General features: G+C 35.4%; 1 protein-coding gene across 2 annotated transcripts in view; it reads right to left on the reverse strand.

The window, feature by feature from the left end:
* The window catches only part of ITFG1 (integrin alpha FG-GAP repeat containing 1), a 99,073-nt gene that overhangs the window by 37,419 nt on the left and 44,713 nt on the right, over nucleotides 1-16,941 (reverse strand). For both annotated transcript variants that reach the window (XM_085303817.1, XM_085303818.1), the window contains exons 9-10: nucleotides 11,516-11,610; nucleotides 2,670-2,842 (exon numbers count right to left, since the gene is read on the reverse strand). In XM_085303817.1, coding sequence (XP_085159943.1) covers nucleotides 2,670-2,842; nucleotides 11,516-11,610 — 268 coding nt within the window. The remainder of the gene's footprint in view (nucleotides 1-2,669; nucleotides 2,843-11,515; nucleotides 11,611-16,941) is intronic.

Here is a 16,941-nt window from a genome sequence, read left to right on the forward strand (position 1 = left end):
TCAAATCACATGCCAGCACTTTMAGTCCTTATGCCTGGCTATGTATAACTTTGAAATCAAGTTTCCAAATAAGTTTGAGACACCTACCTGAACAAGCAATTTCAGAAGTAAGAATTAAAACTCGTGTATCAGTAATTCACTGCAACGAGAGGTAGGTAACTCTAGGCAGTTACTTAGGAGTAAGCATTTATAAGCCATATAAAACTTTTAGATATTACTTCATTTTTAAAATTATATGCCAATGAGAGGAAGGAGGCCCCTAATAATTTTGAAGGATAAAATAACTTAAAAAAAAAAAAAAACCAACCAAAAAACTTCCGAAGTCTATACACTTTCATAAAGTCCTTCTTAAGTGTCCTAGCCATCAGGATACAGCCACAGAAGATACAGGACAGCTGAAAACACACGATTTGTTGGGCTTACGTACAAAGATAGAGAAAACCTTTGTAAGTTAGATGTTACAGTATTTCAGTGGAAAAGGAAAGGCCTTGGTTCTAGTCTGCTCACTAGACTATTTACAGGCTTTATTCAAGGCCTGCTGAACAGAAAATGCAAACAAACTTCCAGCTAAGAAAAAAGGCCACAAAGTACAAAAGCCTGGCCGTTAGGGCCTGAGTACTCCAGCTTCTCCTGTGCAAAGTCTGGGCAGTAGMAGCGTCACCCCATTTTTCTCTGCTGTGTTTGAATACGAATGGCTGCTATTCTAGTTCAGCTAAAGCTCCAAGGTACAGTAGCAGAGCTCAGCTGCTCGCTGCCTCATCTCTGAATCACAACATTGTGTAGGCAAAATGTAGCATGTAGCTCTTCAAGCTGGGTCATTTTTAGGTATGTATCAGTATCTAAAGAATTCCTTAATCCAAAAATGTCCATGAGTGACTCAGGTGTTGGCAACCAGTAGAGGATCTGGACTGATTTCTTARATGTAACGATCTAAAGTCTGTCTATGTACTGTTTTAAGCAGCAAGGTGAGCTCTTCAGTTCTTATCCTCACTAAGTATTAACTCCAACTATGAACCTGCACCCAAGCTCATCTCAAATATTACACAGAGAGCAGATGGCAAATACTATATCAACTTGTATAAAAGATTTGACTTATTTTGTCCCACAGTACACTGTGCAAGTGCTCATCATTGATCCCAGTAAGAAGTACTCAGTAAGTACTCAGACTCGGTAATGTATTGATTAAAATACCCTTTACTGGAGATAACACAAGAAGTAAAAAGGAAATAGCATAGATAATCTTACGTCCCTTCAGRTGTGGGGAACCTCGAGTTCCACAGTATCAGACTAATCTCTAGTTTGTTTACAGCATGGTGCACTAATCCTGACGATTCTGTGGGTCACCAGAATTACGGTCTTTAGAGCTCTTGAAGGATTTTGTTAGAAGTAAAACAATTCTATTCATCATTTTAATTGCCAAGCAGAAATTCACATGAGAACACGCAGCTTCAGTTCAAGAAAAAGACGATGGCATAAAGGGCCACGGCCACGTAGGAACTGCCTTCCAGGCTTCTCCTTTATGATTAGCAGGCAAAGTTCATCCTATGGCCAAGCAGCATGTGCAGCACAGCACAGGCCTGCGCCTAATGCAGTCACCTGTTACATGATGTATAATAAACCCTGATGTATACTRGTATACGTGCCCTCTCCTGCCTAATACCAGGCTGGGGCAAGATAAAGTGTAGAGAAGACAAACAGTGAAGAAAAGGAGGAGAAARATTACACTAAGAAATATTTATTTCYTTTCTATGTAGTTAAACACTGTGGCATCTACTCCAGTGACAGCACGCGTAATTTCTGGCTGCAACCTTGATAACAGGTTTTGAGTAGTTCAGTGATTGTAGAGATGCAGTAAGATTACGACAGCAAATGTTAATAAGCTGAAGTTAGAAGAACTGTCTTAGACATAGTCACCATAGGCTTTATTGCAGGTGCTCTCTAGAAGATATTCTCCTCTTGCAAAAATACTAATTTCTTGCCACTGACACAAACATCCCTTTTTAATATACACTAGAAGTTGCAAAGACAAAAAGGCCAAGTTGATTTCTAGAAACATCCATGAACACAACCTAATTTTACTGTCTCAGCTACAGGGAATCATGAACTATTGTGAACCACTTAATACCAGGTGAATCCCAGCTACTGTGAACTGGACATCCATTCCTCTGACAGTCACAGAACAAACTGGCTGAATTATGATCTAAGCGCTTAAGCATACCTAACATTTATAAAACTCAAGATTTCATCTTTGAAAGGTCARTTGTTTCCCCTTCCACAGAAGGGAGCAATTGGCAAGACTGCTCAAAAACTTCAAGTTTTTAACCTAACAGTTTATTCAATTACAGTTGGACAATATAAAATCACTGGTTGATTAGGAAGCGGAAAAGGAGAATCAGCTCCTGTGATCAAGAAGAGGAGCACAAAATGGTACTTCCTACTCTTCTAGGCAATTCTCCACCAGGAATCACAGTCTGAGCCTATGTAATTATGCATTCTCAATATACCATTTAAATGCATAGCTTTTAAAAAGCGAAACATTTAGCAGAGATCAAAGACCTTGTTCACTTGACAAAGATAAGCAAGATACTCTGAAATTAGTAATTTGTATGACTGATGCTTGAATATCCATTTGGTAGTCTTTATTTATAAATTTATGTTATTTACTCTACCTTCCAGATGTGTTCTTCAGTATAGCAAGAGCATCTGGGTAGCCATCCATATTGTAATCTCCAATGTGAAGTGTAATTGGAAATGAAGCTGCTGTTGAAGATCCGTCATTTTGATATGGTACAAAGCCCCAGAGCATGTCCTTATTTCTGAAGTCTTGCAAGACTGGAATCCACTGTAAAAGAAAACAARAAGAACAGCTAGGTAAGAAAATTAATTTATAAAATTACTAAATTCTCTTTAAAACAGCTGACCATTCTAAGCTGCATCAGAATTCTCCATCATTTACAAACTTCCATAGAAGACATAACATTAAAAAATAAGGTTTATTTCCTAAYGATGCCACCAAATAAAAAATCTTATTTGAAGACTTTCCTATACACTAAGTTATTCCAGAACAGAATGAATAGATAGGGTTATAAGAATAAAGCACTTATGTCCTAGATTATGTCCACTATGTGGTTATTTTGGAACAGCTTTACTGAAATTCACATTTGCCTGGAGTTCCTATTAATTTTTAAGTGTAAGCACATCCAAAACCATCAGGCCTTGAGCTCCTGAGTCTCTTTGCTTTTCTCGCAGTTGCGAGCAACAGGTGGCATTAAAGACCTGGAGAAGAAGTTGTGATGCACCCTCATTAAACCTGTGGACAACACAAGCGGGGAGTGCAATCAATATGCTTGAGGACAGGAGTGCCACTCAGAGGGGACCTAGAAAGGCAAAAACGGGCAAGTAGAAACCACATAAAATTCAGCAAGGACAAATACAAAGTCCYKATTCAGAGAAAACCTCTGCAATGGAGACTGACCAGCTGGGGAGCAGCTCTGCTAAGAAGGATCTGGGGCTCCTGRTGGCCAGTAGGCTAAAGCTGAGTCAGCATGCACCCTGGCAGCAATGAAAGCTAGCAGCATACTGCACTCTATCTGCTGGTGACACTCCTGCTCATTGAGGCAAGTGATTATTCCTCTTTATTCTGCTCTTGTTGGTCTACATCTGGAAACCTTGTCCAGTTTTGGGCCTCACAGTACAAGACAGATGCTGATAAGCTTGAACGAGTTCAGCAGAGGGCCCCCAAGATGGTCAGGCTGTTGCTTATGTAGCTACAAGGACAGACTGAGGAGATAAAGAAGAAGAGGAAAGAACAGAAGGCTTTGGGGAGACCTAACAGCAGCCTTCTACTACCCTAAGAAAGTAACTGAGAAGACGGAACGAGGGTCTCTGATAAGATGCATGACATGCATGGCAGAAGAATCAGGGACCATAGTCATCGACTGAAACATGGAAGGTTTCAACTAGATATACAGGGGGAAAAAAAAATCACTATGAGGGTAAGCAAGCACTGGGAGAGGGGCCCAGAGAGACTGCAGGATACCTGTCCTTGAATGTTTTCAAAATCCTTAACAACAACAAAACTCTAAACAGCATAGTCTGAATTCAGTGTTGACCTTGCTTAAAGCAGGAAATTGGACCTCCTGAGAACCTTTTCAACTTAAATGATTTATGGTCTATGATTTATGGATATTTCAAGAGCTTATGGATAGTTCAAGAGCTTCAGCCCCCACCTCTCAAATCCTCACCCAGCAGCGCAAGATATTGAACTGCTGGATAAGAAATGAATATTCCAGTATCAAGTTAAAGTATAAAGGAAATGCAGAGTATAATTTGTCTAGGACAAAAAATAAAATACATCTGCACTTTCTTTCCAAAGTGCTGCAGAGGTGCTAAATAGGAATTTATCTTAATTAAAATCAGACTAATTTCACAAGTTGGTATGAAGCTGAAGTACCAGGGTTAACATTTCAATGCTACAGAAAAATTCAGTGGCATTTTTAAAGCTAGAAGTGATTTTATATATGAATAGCAGACAATGCCTTCAAAAGGACTGAAGGGTGCCAYGCTAAAGGATTGCTATCACCAACCTCAACAGCACTTAACATCATCTTAAATGTCTCATCCAAGCCTTAATTTARCTATTTCAGGAATAAGATCCTCGCACAAAGCAAGTAACACAGTTCCTGATTACAAATTACACTGCATTTCACTTGCAACCCAGTAAAACCTCTTCCCTATAATACAGGTATGATTTTATATCATTTCAGAAGTTCAAAAAGACTATGAAGCTGACTATCAAAGAGAGAATGTTTTGTTGTGGGAGTGCTTGACAGCATCACTTCTTGATGTGTAGAGACCCTCACTTAACACAGTCCAGTAATCATGAACATCCCTGCCATGGGGCAATTGTATCTGACACTTTGACTGGTCCCTTGAGATTACAAACAACCACATACCTGTTAAAGCAKCCCGTAAAATTACTGAAAATGTGCACTAAGGTCATCTTTGCCTGGGTATCACAGACAGCTTAGCAGTCTGGAGCAGTTCTGCGACACACTGCATGGCCTCCACGTGTAAATTACAATATTTGAACCACTAAAATGATCTAAAACATTAACAATGATTATCTAATGCCTGAAAAYCCAAAGCTGAAATTAAACATACTTTATCCTTTTATTTTTCAACATCTTTCTGCCTAATGTTAGTTGCCAAAGGTTTGAAAAAAAAACTAATGAGAAAAACGGGAAGTAAGAAATAGGCTCTCAGTCTTAKAAATTTTTCAAAGGGACAGATTTCCTAGCACTTATTTGCTAGTCAGAAGACAAACACTCTAATTTTGAGAAACACTGATTGGAATCAGAACCATAAAGTAGAATATAGTCTTTACTTTACATAGTATCATTCACACAAAGAGTCATTGCAATAATATCCAATTATATCCATCATTTATTTTCCAAATGTTCCCATATATGGTAACATAATTTTAAAGAAACTAAATTTAAAATGTATTTTTAGGAGCAAATACAAATTAGCATTCTGTTTTTACTTTACTTAAAGAATGATTCATAAAAACAATCCTACAACCAAGAGGTCTACAGTAAAAGGTGGACAATAAACAATGTGTGAGCAAAATGGAAACCTAACCATCATCCCTTTGCGTTTTACAAAGTAAAATTTATATATCTTACTGAAACAGTTGTGGGACTTCATATAATAACAGTTACAGAACATTTCAAAACAGCAGTCTCACCTTATCTGTGACCAGAACAGATTCTGGCATCATATATAATTTATTCTGACAGATTAAGTTCACAAAGTAATCCATGTTTTCAGTAAAACTTATTATGTTTATTTCTATTATAAATAGTGACATTATTCAATGTAGAGCATGCAAGATTAATTGTTCATGTGCCTTAGGACATATATTTCTGTACAGAAGGTAAAAAATGAAAATATATTTGTCAATATTACAACTCTCCTGTTTCTTTTGTATTTGATAATCCAGACAATTACTTTAAGCTTCATGTTTGCTATTACTATTTTAATACGAAAAGGACAAAAATGTTTTTTGTTTTCTTTTACTGGAAGATACAAATAGATGGATATAATGAGGACACACAAAGCTATTTGGGATCTTTTGATCATATGATTTCTGTTACTTTGTTCAGATGAAAAACAGATTGTAAGTATACCTAAAAAGTTTAAATGAACACACAGAGAATTCAGACAAAAATAAAAATTACTTTTTCACTTCCTCTGTTCATTTCCATTACACAACATCAATAATATCACTATTTAAACATTTATTTATACAGATATTTTTACTCATTTTTACTTTAAAGATTTTGCAGGCTAAAATAAAAAAGAGTATTTTTCTTGAAGAGCTTGAAATTTTGTTGTCAAACTCTTCAAACACCTTTTTCCCAACAAGCAGTAGAGCAACTGCTTTCCTGCTCTGTGAGAAGAYTGGCTCTTTTTCACTTTGCAAAAGGTCTCAGCTACCTGAAAAAGTTTTAAAACCTGTGGCACTCACCCCACTTACCTCACACAGGCTCATTTCTCTGAGTCCACTTTCTTATCCACATTAGAAAAGATAGTTCGCCTGCTCTACAGCCTGTTAGCAGGTCTTTGAATCAAAACTCGGGGACTAACACATCTCAAAATGGATTTAACTACGGCCACAAAAGCCAGGAAGCATGACAGGCAGCTGCCCTGCTGCCGAGCACCCAGCAGAGCTGGGGAGCAGGCTGTGTGCCAGAGGCATTTGCAAGCGGGTTGCCCGCTCCTGCCCAACACCTTCCTGGCAATGCCAGGGTGTCCAGTCCTTCCCAACACAAGCACTAATGCATCCTGAAGGCAGACGGCTATCAAGAGTGGCCTGAAAGAACTGGCCAGAGCCACAGGAGGCTGTGTGACCCCTCTCGGCTGCACACGCACGTTACAGCTGAGCTGCACATGAAGAATAAATGCAGTAGGTTGAGGAAGTGTTAAGTTGTCAGGGCATACGAAGGTCACCTGAATTCCTTATAAAGTTGAGTAGCTACTAGTTCACAAAAATAAACTAAGTAGATTAYGTTACAGCATATGATGGATGATGAAAGCCCAAAGGAAGAGGATCCCCAATATTGTTTTAACAACATAGAAAAGAGTAACCAAAGGAAGAAAAATCATTCTCAATGCTGGAACACGGCTAACAGCCACATGGCTGCTCTGGGAAAGACTTAACAATCCAGAGATGATGAGARGATCTTGCAAAATATGGGATTTATGAAAATTACAGCAACAGCAATTTCCCCCCAGCTCCCTTTCTAAGATGTTAGAGGAATTAGGAAAACCTGCTTGCAATAACCAACTACTGCAGCTCACCAGTGCTGCCAGGTACATCACTAGCCTAGCAAACGATGCCCCAGAGACCTGCAATTTGCCATAGGATGTGCTGCCCGGTTCTGCACTTCAGAGTGCCTAGACCTGCAAGAGGAACACAGTGGTAACTGCAGTCTTTCTACTGACAAAGGCTGGCTCTAAGGGCCATCAAGCACACAAAGAAACTCTCGAAAAGAGAGACTGGAATAATGCTGTTTACCAGAGGAAGCAAATGGAAGAAAAATCATACTTAATACTAGGAAGAATTAAAAGATGATCAGCCATCTCTAAGAATACCAGAATATCCAGAGTTGCTACAGTGAACAATACCAGAACTTTACAACAAGACTTGGGGAGAACTCTAGATCAGAATCAAGATGAAATCTAAACCAGCTAGCAGATCACTCTATAGTTATTGCAGGGCACCTGAAATTTCCTTAAATTCACTTAACACTAACCACAACCAGAAACAGCATATGGGATTCTATTTCAGGTCTGATGGCAATTCTGTTGCTATGGAAACATTCACTCCCCTCCCCTTTTTTTTCTTTTTAAGTTTTAGTAGGACTGTATCTCCTTAAATCACTCAGATGTTCTTCTCTGGCCTTTTCTTGGCTTCACTATCCAAAGATTGAAAACAGCTGAGTATAATTTTTATAGTATATAAATATATATGCTCGCTCTCTATATAAAAAAAATATAAATACTATATAAGTATATAAAATACATAAATACGGTATGTGTATAAATATATATTTTTATAAATATAATGATCTACATAATAGATATTTGTATTTATATAAATATAAATAATAAAGTACAGTTTTTATAATACTTATAAAAATAAATAATTAAATAAATTAAAAGCTATGCTGAAAGAAGTTAATCCATGAAATAATTCTCTTAGATCTGCTTGGCTTTCAAGTAACCAGCCAGCTGTGCCAAAGATATAATAAGTAAATACACTGTGGACTGACAGATATCAAACAAAACAGGATCCCACCAGAATAACAGATCTAGAGCTTGCCAATGTATATCCGTAACTGACATCCCATTGAATGCCTCTCCACAGCGCAATTATTTAGAACTACAAATTTTATATATGCACATTCCCAATCATTACACAATTCATGCCCACACAGCACTCACCATCATGTGTTAACTGTTGTTCATTTGGTTTCACATGCCAAAAATACCTCCACACCAAAAACTAAATAGAGATAATGGATATATAGCATCAACAACTTTTTCTGTATTAGACTTCCAGTGTCTCAATTCCCTGCACATTCTGTCTAAATATCTAGCTGTTCCACATGGAATACTATTGCGTTGCTGAAACACATAGTACTCATTATTATTTCCTTCTAATTGTTAAACTGATTAAATGAACCCAGGAAATAGCTGCAACCTGTTTTCACATGAAGTTGATCATCACTCATGAAGATTAACTTATTTAATCAAAGCTCAGAAGTTAGGTAATTTGATTTCATAGATGATCCAATTAAATGAAATAAAAACATACCACTTTCAAATCAACATGGAGGAGTCTGAATCTCCTGAAGGTAGGTTCCTTCTCTCTGAAGGAAATGTACAACATGCAGATGCGTGCATGCATAAAGAAATTGCTATTTTCCACTATTTCAGAATGGAAAAGACAAATGCTTTCCAAGAAGCAAGTCCATCTCTTCTAGACCAGTCTAAGAGTACAAGAGAAGAACATGCTAAATATAATCCTTGAAAAAGGTAAGGCCAGAATAAGTGAATGCAATTTGATATTGTCGTTTTTAATTAAAAGGTCACTCTAAAAATATTCAGGGAAAATTGTTCTAAAGTTTCTAGGTGACTTAATACTTTTTAATACTTTGTTCTTACAGGATGAGATTCTTTTAGATTCTGCACTCTTAAAAATAAGATGCTAATATTGGCCTGCTGATTTTTAATTCATTAAATGTCATTATCTTGGAAATTATTTTAAAATTGAAATTACACAGTGAAATTGCTAAGTACATGAACTAAATATAGTAATGAGAATGTCAGAAGTGGTATGTTAAAGATCTAATGCATTAGTAATTCAGCAGTTAACCTCTATCAACACATGCCATAATGAAGGAACAGAAAAACTGTCTATGTATAATGTTACTTCAAAGCAGGTTAAAATAAATGACTTGTCTTTGGCAACATCCTGATATTATGTGAATTGGCCCGCACCTTCCTCTACCATTACCATATCATTTCTTTCTAGAAATGTATCATGAACAACAGATAGCGTAGCTTGTCTTTAGCCCAATGCCAATCACTCACTATTCTCAAATAACAGCGGTGTATCTTACAGTGGTAGATGAGGTTTGTGTGTGGCTGATTTTCACAAGAACTTACTTTCACTGAGAATTTACTTAAACAGAAATACTCAGATGTCTTTTACTTCATATATTATCAAGAGTAAGGAATTAAATTTAGAGCTTTACTAGAAGGACAATTGTCTTAATACATAAGTTCTGCAAGTTCTGCAAGTTCTTCTCCATTTATTCAAAAGTGAGATGTAAGCAGCAAATTACAGTGAGATAATGAACAAGACACACTTAATAAAAGATAGTGTTCCCTCCTTTGACCAGAAAATAATATAAGTATCAGAAATTAACCATCTATTTACTTTACACAAAGGCCATGACATAAAAATCAAACCCTATTGTAACACTGTGTATCCAGGAATTCTATAACGCCTTCCTTGTGAACAAAGAATAGAAGCAACAATGTGAAAATCAACACGCCCAGGAAAACATGAATTTATACAAATAGAGGCTGAAAGAGGTATTACCAGATCGAGAGTTTCTTATTCTTTCTTACACTGATGCCTATTCCACCTATTCATATTGCCTTGACTTCCTGGTAACTGTGCATTTGCTTTCCAATAGAAAGTGATTTTTCTTGCTACCAGAGAACTATGCTRTGCCCTGTGCTCTAGAAATTCTGACTCTTTAAAATCTTCACTATGAATATGGGCTGCAGACCCTTATAACAAGCACCTTACCAAAGTATGTACTTTTCCTTGGGCATATGAATACTTTTATCCATAAATTCTGAAACACAGATCAGACAGAGCACTTTTTATGATAAAATTTCTACTTTTTAATTTGTCACTAAAGGAATAATCAATAATGCACAAAAAGATTAGAAACATGTATGGTATACATTATAGATTTTTGTAAGTATGGGTGCAATCGCCTGTTTTAAGTAACAGGTTTTTAGATCAACTTTAGCTTTAGGTTCAAATTGCTGAATATGAATTTATTAAAACATTTATTAAAACATCAAACAGCTCTTAGCTTAACTTGTTTTAAAGTACAACTTCATAATAATGCAGGGCATTGTAAATACTTAAATAGATTAGCATATTCTTTAAAATATGTGAATATCTACTAGTCTATTTCACAAATTACAACTACGTCTCTCAAAACAAGTAGAAATTTCTTCAACAAAAGATGCTAAAGTAGTTTAATTGAAGCCTAATTCTCAAGATAGATACTATAAGTTAGTCTTTGTATATCTGGTTGGAAATATATCCAAAAACATTTTTTTAAACTTGAAATGCTTAAAAATGTTATTTGAGCCCAGAAACTTAGTACTTGGAAAATACATTTAATTAATAACTGTGAAAAGTATTGAGAAAATGGGGGGGGGGAAGGTGAAATGTGTGGGCTGGTAAGCCTTGACCGGTACTACTATTTCTTTTTTCCCCCCCCCTCTATAAAACAACTCCCTAATTTAAACTAAGTCAAAGAAGCTTACTTGTATTCACTAAATCTTTTTCCAACTCTTCATCACAAACTTATTTTTCATCTAGTAGTAGGGCAGCTATACTGCTTAGAATGCAGCATTTTGCATTGTAAGAAAAAGACTCATTTAGAAGTGTCAATAGTTTTTTCAGGTAGAATTACTGACTGTATAAAATCCTATGTATGTAACCTTTTCCACCAGGAACAATTTAGATAGATAGACAGAACAAAAGAAAACCTCTCTTGTAGTCTATCATTACAGGTGAGGTGTTTTATTTTTCACCACTATCCTGAAAAATCATTTTCCTTTCCCATACTGTTTCCAATCCTATGTAAACATGGTATTTTCCTTTATCTTTACAATTCCAAATTCAAAATACCTGATCCATTCCTAGCTTAGATAAGTAGATGGCACTTTTTTGACACGTAGTATCTTCACAGACTGGTAATAAATGTTCACTTTGTCCATCCCCATCTGTCAAAGAGAAAAACAACTGTCAGCTTTATATCTTCAGAATCAGAAATCCTGTTTGCAAAAGATAAATTGCTTTTAAAATGTGAAAAATTAGACCAAAATRAACTAGACCTTTTAGAATTCCTTCATCTTTGTAATGTCTCCTCTAACTTGGGTCTTTTGTTTGAAGATCATCTTTGTTAAGGTATTTTCATTTTGACCCATAACATAGACATCTGAGAGTAAGTTACCATTGAACACAAAAATAATTAACTAAGAAGCTGGGGAACCTGGCAGCTCTGAATTTAGCAGCCACTTTTGCTGTTTGTTTCTTTTGTGCATCATTTGGGCAGAACAATTAAAACAGGTTACTCAGTTTAATTTTTTGCTTACATGCACTAGACACAGAAGAATAAAAGTACTTAGACTGCAGGCTGTTTCTAAACTTAAAATGGGGGAACTGTTTAATTTGCAAATTATGAACTATGGAAATATTGAAGGCATTGCTAGAACAAAATTAAGTTGCAGAAATGTAGGCGTTCTGTGAAATATGAAATTTAAATTAAGGCATAATCTTCTAATCACATTTCTTCAGAAATTTCAGCCTAAAGTCATTTTAGAAGGTTTTCAATAAATGATGAGGACAAAGAACCTGCAAGTATTAACTCTCCTCTTGCTCTTGGTTAGTTATAAAGGGATAAGGACAAGGTTGTTCTCATTTTAAATTAAGCTGCAGAGCAGAGGAGAATATAAAATGTTTGATTCTACTTAAATTGCCCACATTCATCTTGGTAAGGAGATAACTCAATTTGTTAGTCTTGGTAATTAATGTTTAGTAATACTGCAGTGTATTGACAAGACCAACCTAAGTAGCTTTGAAGAATAATGAAGCTATAGGGCAGGAAAAAGGATGGAACCTTCATATAATTAGATAAGGAGCCACCACGTAACAAAGATTTTACTGCTCTGGTTAAATAGCATTCATCTGTAAAAGTAAAATTTGATTAAAACATTTATTTCAGTACAACTAAAGAATGAACAGCAAGTAAATATATATTAACATGAATATTTTTGCCCCTGCAACTAAAAATGATACGATACATACTTCATATTAGAAGTGCACAGTTTCCCTGCTTTCTTTGACCAGAATCTACAGGTCAGTTTTAGGTAATTTTTGCCATAGGCTCATGTTTCTAGGTGCATCTTCTCTTCAGTTCTGTGTAACATATATTTAATTGTTAAAAAGAAATTAGTAAAATATAACTGTAACTACTATGTTACTGTTTATTTGTAAAAAAACAAACAAACAAACAAACAAAAAAAGCCATTTTTTTTCTTGCAAGTAATATCCTTAAAAGGACAAGGAAAATACTGAAGATATAAGGAGCCTGAGGGGCTTTCCTCAAGCTCAGCTAGATTTCAATTGATACCTGCATTCACTCTCCAAAATTTTTTCTAATAGAGTTGTAGATATCCACTTATAAATACTGRAAGTTTTTTTTTAACCCACTGCTTAGCAGAATTTAAAAAGACTACAGAGAAACAAGGTACAGTAATAACAGTAAGTTTATACAATCTTATTTCTCTTAAGTTTAGATGGCTGACAAAATTTTAAGCTGTTTATACATTACTGTAAATTCCACTTCTCTAAAACAGTTAATACTTCACTTAATATTTTATTAAAATGCGTTATATGGCTCTACGATAGTATGGCTTTACAATACATTAGTATTTTAAAGTGATAAAGGTTGTGAGGCCCTACTGTTGGTGACCACACAGTAGCTGACTGAGGATGCTGAGCTGTCTAAAATCATTTGCCTCTCCTCTCTCCCTAAGCCCATGGCYGACCAGCTGATGTAGCTCTGGAATGGGCCACTGCAGAACCAGATCAGTGTCAGGCTGGGCACATTGGAAAAAGCAGAAATGTAAGAGCAGGGAAGGGAATGAATAGGGCTGGACCACCTAAATGTTGATTCAGAAGCATTTAACACGTGGAACTGCCTTCCCAATTGACAGGCAGGAAAAACTACCAACTTCAAAGGTGAATATCAGAAAGCAGAATCTAACTAAAAGCACTTCCTTTAAATCTTCTTGTGGCTCCTAACTGTTTAGTTTTCAATGCATTTTATGCTCACTTAAAAAAAATGAGGAATTAATGCTGCTTTTGATGCAGTACTTTTTCCATACATACATTTTTCTTTCACATTATTACTTACTTGTCATGTTGGATGATTTAAAGTACAGCTGCATGTATTTTATCTATTAAGTGCTTAACACACAAAAAGATTGTTTTTGAGAACTATGCATTTATTTGCATATTGCTCAAAATTTATATACGGTAAGTGAGAATTAGGGTGATTATTACTGAATCTCACAGTGATGAAGAACAACACAGTAAAAGAAAGCTGGAGCAACTGGAAGCATCTAACTTTCCAACATAAAATATTTACAACATATGTGATAATAAGTACTTCATAAATCTACCTCCCTGAAGAACTTCATAATTGCTACCATCTCTCAACCAAAAAAAATACCGGGTACATTACTTGTACTATAGAATAGACAAATAAAATTCTAAATGTAAAAGGCAGAAATGAAGCACCAACAATAAAAATGCAGCTGTAAATAGGACATCAGTGAAACAAGAATGTGTTGTGAGTTGTAATACAGTAGTTCAGGACCAAAGCACAAAGAGTTAAATACTGTATCACAGAAGAGCAACAATGAAAAGAAGGAAAACTCAACATTATTCATCTTTATCGTACTATCATCTCATTTCTTTTCTGGTTTCTATGCTTTATATCTATCTAATGCACATCTTAAGATGTACAGATCCTTCTTTTATTGTTGATCCTTGATCAAAAGGAATTTTCTGAAGTAAATTAAAGGCAATAAATGATAACATATTTTACTAATCAACTACAGCAGTTACCATTTTGACAAAAATAAAAAGGAATAAGCATAAAACTTACTAAGAATACATAGAATATCTAAATGCCAATCTTACAAATACAAACATGATTAAAAAAAAAAAACACAAATAACTCAAAAAATAGCCCTAAGAATAAAGCTAGAGCAGAACCCATTTCATTATCCAGTTTTGATATTGTCATTTACACTATCCTGATTTGTAATAACTAGACATCCAATGTTTCCTACATTTCTGAAGCTTTTTCAAAAGGTGCTATGTGAAGCCAACAGACTGATACAGCAGCTTTCAGAGGGGGAAAAAATTCTTAGTCTTGTATGACTCCTATCTTGAAGTGCCAATTGAAATAAAAACTTTTGGTGCAACCCTTTGTGCAAATCTTGAAGACCACACAACAAAACCCAGCAGTGCTCATGAAAGAGCTCATTCTCACTATGACCTAACTTACTGTGAAGCTACAATGCTAACTCAGACTTTCTTCTTGTTTTCCTCTCATTTTCATGCTTGTTTTAGTTTTCAATTTAAATAAATATCCTTTAACTCTAACTTTAAATTCCTCCACAAAGAAAGAGCAAGCCAGAAATGAAAAAGGAGTATCATTAGCACATTTACTCCAGCTCAATTAGGCTCCCATAGGTGATAAAACATGAACGTGAAGCTCTGCTGGGCTTACTAATGAATACTACATTGGTGACAACCAGAGGATGAACTCATCAGACCAGCTCAAATAGGTTGTACTAGTTTCAAATTATTTAAAAAATATACTTTGCATAACATTGCTTTTATAACGTATTTCAACATAGGTCTAGCTAAAACGTGACATCCACAAAAACTCTTCAATATTTATAAAAATTAACATGATCATTATAAAAATTATCATCACCAGAAGAACATTCTTTTCTTTTCCAATGTTGCTTTTCCAGTCACCTTGACGGTTTATTTTATCATTTTCGCAACTATTAACCATTTCAAAATTAACTTAGATGTAGGAATAAATAAAAATGAACAGTTTTAATTTAGAGTTGTATATAAACAGAAATTTCCCTATTTACACAAGAAACTTACTAAGATTTAAACACAAGTGCATATTTTCTGGATGACTGTGCAAAACTGTATTAACTGTTTGTTAAAAGTGTGTGTAGTTTGTATGCATTTTTTCATGGTTCTGTGGCTCATATAATTTTACTCTCCATCTGAATGTCCTCAGGTGAAATGCGTTCATTTTGTCAAACAAACAGCACTGAAATACCATACTGTTAGGTATCATGTTCTCAACACATGCTCCTGGCTTGAATGTGACACTAAAAGTTATATTATTAATAAAGATTAAGTTTTATAGGCAGTAGAAAAGGAGGGGAAGAAGCAGTTYTATATACTCATCACTTGCAAATTTGTACTTATGTTAAAACATTTAGAGATAAAATTAGCAATCTCAGATAATCTAGAAATCACATGAGAATGATTACTGCTGCCTATTCAGTGTATTTCCAAGAAAACTCATAGGCACAAAACCTTTCCAATATTTAACTCATGCCTGTATACTGCTACAAATCCAAACCTTAACAAGAGCAAGCCAGAAGATCCCGGGGAGCACAACTCACATAGATGGATTTTATGAGAAAAAAAAAAAATTAAAGCTGAACCTTTAAATTTCATTATGAAAGTTAACACTTGCAAAAACTAAGTTCAGATCTTTTTGGTCTATTTTAAAAGTATTTTTGAGAGGAGAAGAAAAAAATAAAAAGCTTTTAAATTAGAACAACAACAACATACGTTTATTAGAATGTATTATACATTCAAAATGCAGTATTAATGTGCAGTAACATAAGTATATACTTTAAAACAAAAGCACAAATAGTAAGCTGTGTCCCAGTGGTTGCTCTAAGAGATTGATTGATCCCTAAGTCCTAGCAGCTCACTAAATTGCACATCTACATGTAGACGTGTTACTGTCTTCTAGTTTGMAGAAGTGACACTAGAGTTTGTGTAGTTTCAGTTCTGACAGCTAACAAATTACTGCAGCAGGTCCATTAGTTTTTCCCCTTTCTATATGAACCAACTGGATGATCCTCCCAGATTGGCAGAGACCTTTTGTGATGGAGGGGTGAGGGAGGGAGAAAAGAACCCTGTCAATTCTATAACCTATATCCGTCCATAATTTAAGAAAAATTGTATACATACATACACACACACATCTATATATTTATATATACAGGTTGAACAGACAAATAAGCAGCAGGCTCTAAAATGGAGCAGAAACAGGACACAATCTTCCACTACTGAGTACTAACTCTTTTTCTTTTTTAAAAAAAGAGTGCAAATGAACTATGACGCTCTTTCTCACTTTAAGGAGGAGGGAGAGAATATAAAAGGACTTGCATAAGATACTATCTCATTTTTAAGCAGAGTTGGCTGTTAACATA

The sequence above is a fragment of the Rhea americana genome, unplaced genomic scaffold (assembly GCF_003343005.1).
Source record: "Rhea americana isolate MKP2758 unplaced genomic scaffold, rheAme1 scaffold_20, whole genome shotgun sequence".
NCBI lineage: Eukaryota > Metazoa > Chordata > Aves > Rheiformes > Rheidae > Rhea > Rhea americana.